The 9,313-nt window shown below is 40.9% G+C and overlaps 1 protein-coding gene across 1 annotated transcript; it reads left to right on the forward strand.

Moving 5' to 3' along the window:
• On the forward strand, positions 1–7,163 carry LOC142559420 (uncharacterized). Its single transcript, XM_075671018.1, has 9 exons — positions 1–12; positions 1,573–1,620; positions 1,744–1,789; positions 1,884–1,937; positions 2,055–2,126; positions 2,269–2,334; positions 2,454–2,525; positions 5,246–5,439; positions 6,267–7,163. Exons 1-8 carry the CDS (start codon positions 1–3, stop codon positions 5,359–5,361), a joined length of 486 nt encoding a protein of 161 aa, XP_075527133.1. The 3' UTR covers positions 5,362–5,439; positions 6,267–7,163.
• Positions 7,164–9,313: the final 2,150 nt, after the last annotated feature.

The following is a 9,313-nucleotide window of genomic DNA, read 5'->3' on the forward strand; positions in this document are numbered from 1 at the left end:
ATGGGCTTGCAGGTATAATCTCGGCAGTGAATACCCAAATGACCCGAGATTACCCTAGTGACGTTATATCGATGCCCTTTTAATCTCTCATTGATGCATCTGCCGGTCTGACCAACATACCTTCTTCCGCATGAAAGTGGAATGGTATAGACAACGTTATGAGTACAGGTTACAAATTGTTTGCGATGTTGAGGAGAACATGCGTGCCTTTTGTTATTCAGGTTAACACAGAGAATAACAAAAGGCACGCATGCTCTACTGCCAGGATAGTCGTCCACCCTAAATTGTTTTGTCATTTATGCTGTGGTAGCAATTAAACCGGTATCATACTCAAAAGTTAAACCATTTTGTACACCTTTGCTTGGGGACCACTGGTCGCACCATATCGAGTCTTCAGCCAGGCACACTTAAACTTGCTCTTCCTTTTACTTAGCTGTTCTATTTGAGTTCTGATCAACAAACAGTTTGTTGCCTGTAAATTTTATGGATCTTGAGGATGTGAAACTTTACAACATGCTTAGTGCACCGCTTTTGTAGATCTTTCATACCATGCCTCACTTTGAACGTCGGCTTGACAATCTGAGTCTGCAGGCTCAGGCCTTCACTTTATGGGCACTGTGGAGCATTGTGCTGATCTTTAACTTCACCTACAGCTCCTGACTTACGAACTAGTTATTTTGACCTAACTTTCCGTATACACATCCAGCATGAGGATGAAATCCATTTTCTGAACTGAGAGTAATGACAGTATCTGCTTAAGACTGTCAGATTGCTGGAAGCTTCATCCACAGGCTCAGCAAATTACAGTACCATATTACATTTCCTTCAATGTTTCCAAACTGGCCTTTTAAGACAGCCGCTCCAACATAAAACTTTTGCTCTGCAAAGTTGTCATCAAACTGGTGCACAATGTTTGTAATGCAACTTTACAGGACTATGTAAAGCTAATTATTCTCCTGCAGCTTCTTAATTGTCTCACCAGCCGTGAAATAATGCCTCTGTGTTGGCACATAGCGTTTTCTTTCTTTTTATGTGTATTTTGCGTTGGAGGTGAAGCATAACCAGTGGCCTCTTTCTGTTTCAGCTGTACTGTACAGACCAGCATCTATGCCATTCTAGAGAAGGCAGGTAGAAGCACAAGTGCCTGGTATGTCTTTACATATGTGATTGCAGTTTAATGTTGCTTTGTACCACACTTGTGCACTGAAGTACTGCATATTATGATTAAGATGCATTGTACAGATCTTAGAAGAAAAGGTATGTTCTGTAAGTGTCCATTGTGTGGACACTTACAGAATACCCCCTTGCCCCACCATCCCAGCTTCTGCACCTTTTGTAAAAAATTTAAGATTACTTACAGGCTACTGAGGCTATTTTGAATGAATATCAGCGTAAGACATAACAGGACATGACAAATGCTTTGTGTGTCATACATGCAGTTTATTGGCACAATAAATGTTTTCTGGTCTCAGCTAGTATATTTAAATTTTTGTCTGCTTGTACATTCTGCTATCAAAGAGAGTGTAAGCCATGCTGTCTTTGTTGTTTCAGATGCTTTGCACAGGTCTGTAGCTACTCACGCTGAAGCTCCAAGGTTATACACAGACTTGCAAACTCAAGGTTAGTCACCTCTGTGATATACATCTTTGTGCAGCTGTGATTCACTGTCCCTAGTATTAGTTTTTGTACATTTATTACACTATGGTCATGTGGAGCATAACCTATGGTCTGTTCTACATTCAGGTTAAGCCTACAGGCCAGTATCCACATCTCTTGCTGAAGCTACAAGGTCACGCACAAATCCACATGTGCTTGGTGTAATTCATATGCAGTGGTATGTTCTTTATGCAGGTGGAGTTTAATCCATGGTGTTTTTATTTTAGGTGCTTTGCACAGGTCGGAAGCTGCTGGCTCATTCACGGAATTGCAAACTCGGGGTATGTAATTTATGGGATATGCATCATTATGTTGCCGTCTTTCATTGTTTCCACTTTATTATTTTTTTGTACATTTATTAGCTATGGTCAAATGCCTGTGGTCTGTTTTATGTTCAGGCTCATCATACAGACCAGTATCCACACCCCTTGCTGGAGCTACAAGGCCACACACGGAACCACATGTGCTTGGTGTGTCATTCCGATGTCGCATTGCTATGTTTGTTATGGTGCTGTAGTTCTTAATAGTTCTTTTAATGCAATTAGGATTCTTTGCCTACTTCAGGCATTTTGAGCCTATCTATCTAACTATACTCTTACGTCTTTGTTTCAGGTGGTTTATGCAGGCCTGCTTCGACACATGCTGAAGTTGCCAGCTTCACAGAGTTGCAACCTCTTGGTATGTCCTGCATGCAATATAAATCTTTATGCTGGCTCTGTTCAGTGATTATAATTTTTTTTTACATTTAATGCACTGCAGTCAGGCAGAGCATAACCTGTGGTGTCGTTTATGTTCAGATTCATCGTACAGGCCGGTATCCACATATCCGACTGGAGCTACAAGGTCACACTCGGATCCACAAGTGCTTGGTATGTCATATACCTTCTATTAATCGTTGTAGTTAATAGGGTTCAGTGATGGGTTTTAGTGTTGCTAAGGCGAAATTTTCAGTATTTTATCTGGGAAGACTGATTTGTCTTGCTTTCTCATTTAATATTTACTTGAGACAAGTTATTTTTTGTATTTATATGTACCATTCGCATTCGTGATAGTCCATTAGCACTAACTTATATTGTTGTTCATTGTAACATATTGGAAACAGAAGGTGGTGCCCTTAGCACTAAATCAGCTTTGTTCTTTAGTTATCTTGCAGCTTCATGACAGAAAAATGGCAGAACCCATCTCATCATGACTGTCGATGTAATGTGATTAGCATTCAAGCAATATAGCAGCACACCACATTGCTGAAGCCACATTCATTTAAAAAATCTACGGTGGCCATTCTGAGACTATCGTTGCTTTGGCTATAGGCGACATATGGTGTCTCCGGTATCAGCTCACTGTCTTATAGCACTCGCTTGGCGAGGTTGCCCGTGAGCATGACGGCATAACGAAGGCTGTGTGATGAAGATGTAATGATAAAGTATGACGTCTGTGGAACAACGAAGGTATTATGACGACAACGCCGTGGCGACAAGGAGATGGCAATTTTGAAACGATGACTATGGTATAATCATGACAATGTGACGACTACAGCATGAGGACAATGGGATGATGCAAGTGCATGGCGACGACAATAAGGTGACATGTTTGAAGTGATGACAATGGAAAACAATGCGATGACAATGGTGTGCTGATAACCATGGGATTACGATGGCGTAGTGATGATGGCACAGTGAGAGTCAGATGATGTTAGACTGAAGGTGGAACGACCATTACGGCTTCACGACGGCAGTATGACAATGAAGTGTCCAATCATTCAGTCATGGAGATAGCCAACTTTTTTGTCGGTCAAGGCAACTGACTGCGGGCTGACACTAAAAATTTTAATTCTGGCTTTTTACATGCCTCTAGCAAGATATGATTATGAGCCAGGCCCACCGTAATGGGAGGGCTCGAGAATAATTTGGACCACCTGGGGTTCTTCAGCATGCACCCAGTGCATGGCACATGAGCATGTTTGCATTCTGCCCCCACCAGAAGGTGCATGCGACAGCCAGGAATTGAACCTGCGAGCTCAAGCTTAGCAGCACAACACCATGGCCTCTAAGCCACTGCAGCAAGAAGTGAGCTGACACATGAAAGCCCTTTGCAATGCACAGTGATCCATAGTTTCCTTGACCGAAAAAGAAATTGGCTATCTCCGTGATGAAGAGATTAGATGCTTGTTTCGTTTTCATTAAGGACACATGTCTGGTTTTTAGGTGCTTTTTTTCAGTACCTTCTTTTTGATTTTCTAAACCGTATATACTGCGGTTGCAGAGTAGCAGCCAGTGATTAGTCCTATTCTCTCTTTCTCGTCCCGTTCGTCACTCTGCTTTTCTATCATGAAGCCATACCAACAAGCACAGGTTCAGAATTTCTCGCAGTATTGCTGGCTGTCCAGTCATTTATGTATCTGCATTTTATTTTTCAGCTTGCATTCACTTGTTCCCTGTTGAATGCTGTAGTGTAAATGATAAGCAGCAAGTTCTTAGAGCTCCATCTCTTAAGCTTGTGTAATTGAACAGCATGTTTCTTTCACTTCTGCTATGTACCTGTGTAAATTGAAATGAAAACAGCAAAGTGCATAGCTTCTACATAGTTTGCCTCTCCTAGCTTTCGATTCACGACAGTGGTGTGAGCATGAGTATTCATTAGCCAACCCTATGGCGCAGCTATGCAGCATGTAAGAAAAGCTTTTGTATGTTGCCGCTGGCACACTACCTTTTCTCAATGTCATCATGATGGAGTGACACTGCCATGAGTCAGTGGTGCAGTTTATCGCTTCTTCCTCCTTTAGGAGCGCGCCCCATCATTCGAGCTATGATGGTTGCTAGCGTGGATGCGGTGACTTAGAAAAGCACTTGTCCGTGGTGTGGCTGCAGCGTTGCACAAACCGTAAATCCTAACTCACACTGTTATCACAAGGCCAGTGCTAGGTGACGAAAACTATAAAGAAGGCATGTGTTCTGCTGTTTATGTTCCAATTATGGCTGATACGTAGTACGTTTAGCAGTGCTCATCACTGTTTCTTTTTTCCAATTGTTGCCTCATCAACTACCATATGTACACAAAAATAGGTTGACTACTGACATACTTGACCCCTATATAGTAAACTTACAGAAAAAATTTTAAAATATGATTTGAATATAGGTAGACCTATATCTTTCTATAAAAATGAAACACTTTGACCATGACACACCTTTATTTACCGCTCGGCTACTAAATATCGTTAGTTGATGCCACAAGCTGTAACCTTGTCTGAACTGGCAGAGAAGACAACCTCGCTAGATGCTTCGCAGGCATCTTTGGCATCCCAAATGACTTTCGTGCACCGTTGAGCGCATTAAATATGCAGCATTCTTTAAAGCCAGCCTTAATAATCTCCAGACTGGCCTTACGGCAGGCGTAATGGTGGAACTCAGCTTGGTACTCTGGCTAGCTGCGTTCACAAATATGGTCGATAGCTAATTTTGGGTAACAGTTTCGAAAAAAAAAGGTCTACCTATATTCAAATAAATGCGGCAATTTTTCATCTTGCAAATAGCGCTGAAATGAAAATTTACATAATACTAATGCCTATAATTTTTTTTCCTTTCTTTTGTAGCCTTCATGGAAAGGGTCTCACAGATACCTAATGGTATTAAGCAGACCCAGCAGGCCCATTCACAATACCTTAATGAGCTGCTCAGCAATGCCAACAGTGTACCTTCACGACCTTGATTTGCTTTTTCGGATGCGACAGACGTGCTTGACTTTGACAAAAAGCTCGAGACAGACAGACAAGCTCTACATCTGATGGCAAGTTCTCTGCTTCGTCTATTCTTGTAATTTTGCCAATTTTATGGCTGTAAGCACGTTTTAATTAGTACTCCACTTCCTAATCATGTTGCTTGATGGCCTAGGCTCAGTGTGAAATTGCCTGTCGCTGTAGTTACAAGACAGAAATTGATACTGATGTTACTTATGACACTAAGTCTCACTCATGAGATGCTGTAGGATTTTACATTAACTGTCTATGACAATTTTAAAGAATATGAGTAAAAGTAAAAGCCAGTTAGCACTTTTCTATTACCAAGAAATCATTTAGGTTGCAAAACTTTCAGTGTTAACTGAATCCCAATTTATCTTTATAGCTGTATTTTTTCTTGTTTCTTTTTAACTGAAGAAGCACTTGGTTGTCCAAGGAGGGGACTCAACAAAACAGAAAACGACATGCATTCTACAGTCCCTCCTTAGCAGGAATGCGGCAATAAGCTTCAGTTGGTTTGGAACGAAGCGGAAGAAGACATTCCCCGAGCTGAATCTGTGCAAGCTAATGTGTGGGGAATTAGGTGTAGCAAGTTTGATATCACTTCTTTTTAAATCTAGTGTCAAGCAGTATACTCACTGTATTGAGGCTGCTTTGACAGACTTGATCCCTTATTGCCTAACTAGATGGATTTTCCATGGCAAAATATATATAATGTACGACATTGTAACAGCTTATGACTTATACACCTATTATTCACGCTTTGCTAAGTTTAGTGCTGGTATTTAGTTTTGTCTCTTTAGTAGAGTATATACTGGTCCAAGTTTTGTGTGGTGTGCAAAACTTATAGGAAGGATAATTTTGCTCATGCATGCAGGCACATTGACTAATGACATCAGACACCCAGATGCCACCCTAAAGGATCTCGAGAGGGCTGCCATGACTTGGTTCCACCATGCTGCCGAGCAATTTGCTGCTCAACAAATATGATTTTTTAAATTTCGCTGTCAAATATGATCATGCTGAAGTCAGCTTGTTGCAGATTATCTGCATGGCCTGTATGAACATATTTTTTCACTAGTGTTTCATCCTTTTTTGTTTTGTTTTTAATGTTACCGTTTGCCAAATTCAGAGCCATCATTTTTCTTAATGTGTTGTTTTCTGTGCCTACCTGAAATGTTTGTTTCCTGAAACTTAATTTCTTTACTAGCGCTTCATTATGCAGGTCATAGAACAACGTATTGGCGTGCAGAAATAGGTATTTTACAGACTCTTTTAAGCATGACATGCCCAGATAAGCCGATGTACACTGGGCGGTGTAACTGAGGTGAGGAAAGCTTTATATAATATATTTTACTGATTTTTTTATGTGATAGAGGATAAGTATACAGCTTGCACTGCCTGCTTAACTCTCTTCTCGCAGTGTAGGATTAAGAATTAAGAGAGCAGAACTAAGACTAATTAAATGCATCATTGGCGTAACTTGGAACACTGTTGTACAATGTTTGAAAGGTGCACCGCAATGTACACAAAAGCACCTTAGCAAGTAAATACAACTTTGAATTCTGCTCTACTAGATGAGAGTTAAGCAGGCTGTGCACACCAGTAACGAAATTAGGTTCCAGGAAATCAAAATTTCTCTTGGGCACAGGAAACAACACAGCAAAAGCTTATTTTAAACTTTGTATTAATAGGTCCTGTGAGGAGAATGTGACTTAATTATATATGTGTTCATCTTATTTATGGGAAGCGTGCAATAAAAATTAACATTTCAGTTCAACTGGCGTGAAATACTGTCCGACTTATAGTGCATTGTCCAACATGAAATTAGTGTCGTGTATTTACAACAAAAATCCAAAAATACTAAATGTTTTAACAATTCATTTTTTCTGTCAGAGCATTTCTAAACTTTAGCCATCTTCAGTGTACTCAAAGATTCGATGCCTTATCACATTACTTTTTCTATTATTTAATTCTGTTCTAGAACAGTTACAGCATGATGGCCTTCAAATGTTTGTCATTTGCTCTTTTACCTTTTCCTCGTCCTAAAAACATCTTAAAGCTCTTGTTTCAGGCTTGGAATTGAAACACGGAGGGCAATATCCATTGTTGTCCATTTTATGTTGGGAACTTGCACACACCCATTGCTGTGTAGCTGGATACGTGTGCTTCTGCCCCCTCAGCAATGTTTCCAGTGTTCTCACTATTTGGTAAACATAAAACACAGAGGACAACAACACAACCACTGAAAGCCATAAACCTGCAGACTTGGGAAAAGGCAGGAAAACGAGTGAATTACATCTCGGGAAGAATACATTGAAGGTGACTGAAGTGAAAAAATGTTCGAAAAAAATGTACAACTTTCAAAAAGACAATTCTTTGTATATATAGGTACCTGCCTTTTAAATGTTGCATGCCCTGGTAATTTTTAGGAACAGCGGATTATGTAACATCCAAATGTGATCCCTGAATGTCCCGGAAAGCACATCTAATGGACATCCTGTGGATATCCAAATATGATCCCAGAACGTCCCGGAAAGGACACATAATGGAAGATCCTATTGATGTTGTTTTTTGTCTCATTTGGGAGGATTTGGGGATTTGTATGGGACGTCCCAGGGACATCCCACACCTCCTAAGCAGGATATCCAAAGGACATCAGTGTGTTGTCTGGGTATAGTAAATACTCGTGCACTAAACATGAAAGTTTTAGCTAAATGTGCCCCAACTGCTGACAAGAAATGCAGAAATAAGGTAACTTCTCAATCTAGTATATGCTCCTGACAGTGCAGCTTGTCAGAGAGAACCGCAACATTTGTCACAGCAGAAGCGCTACAAGGGGTCAGATGGGCACCCTGCAAAACAGTGCAGTTTGCGGCTTTGAAGATGGTCAGGGCACAGCATTGTATTGGCATGTTTAATAAAAGCATGAATCTTTTTAAAAGGCTGGAGCTGACGCATACGCTTTCCATTCCACGTTGTCGAACTTGTTAAGTCGTCAGTCCTCACATCACCGGCAACTGTGCTTTCCGTGCTCATATGTTGACATTTCTAATGGCATTGCCGGACGTTTGTGTCATTCTTCTGCCGGTCCATGTAGAGGCTTGGTTAAGATGTCCTCTTTGCCACATTAGGGTGAGAAAATTGTTTAATAAATAAAGATTAACATAAAATACATGTTTTCTTTAGATCATTACTTTGGGTGATCTAGTGCCTCACTTGATTCCCCCCCCTCCCCCCAATGCTTCATAGGCTTCATCGCCTCTTTTGTTTCATGCTGGCGGCCAACCAGGCTCCAGTTACTTCAGCGTCCAGTGAAGGTAAGCGCCTCGGAGGTGTTGCTTACATGGAGCAGCAGTGTCTGCCTAACCGGACCCTTTAATCTGATTTGCAACAAGAGACAAGTTTTACATTTAAAATAGCGTGAGGCTTGGAACCGACTTCTGAGAGCACTGCAATGCATACTAATAATGCGGCAGAAGTGGACCGTGAGGCAGCCCTATTACAAAAATCTGGACTTCTACCTTAACACGCCCCTAAATCAATTTCCATTTCGCTTTCTTCAAAGTGTGGCCACAGTAGCAGATCCAACGAAATGCATAGATATTTCAGTGGCATGAACATAATGGTCACACGGCATCATTACCTCTGCGCACTAGCTTGAGAAGCGGCTAATCACTTTCAGTACGTTAAAGTAAGCAAAACTTGAGGGCTCACTAGAGCATCGAAGCAGTGCCACGAAAGAGTGAGCTACTCAAATATCGAGCCAAGTTGTGCTTCGCAGACAATTCTGAATTGCTATGTGAAAGCATAAATTCATATACGGTGTGGCAAAGTAAAAAAAAATCAATTTCTGTGCGTTTCCATTGCTATGAATGTTGGCATTCCAGCAAAAAAAAAAAACCTCCTCTTTCACGCCGAAAT

Source organism: Dermacentor variabilis, chromosome 10, assembly GCF_050947875.1.
Source record: "Dermacentor variabilis isolate Ectoservices chromosome 10, ASM5094787v1, whole genome shotgun sequence".
Lineage (NCBI taxonomy): Eukaryota > Metazoa > Arthropoda > Arachnida > Ixodida > Ixodidae > Dermacentor > Dermacentor variabilis.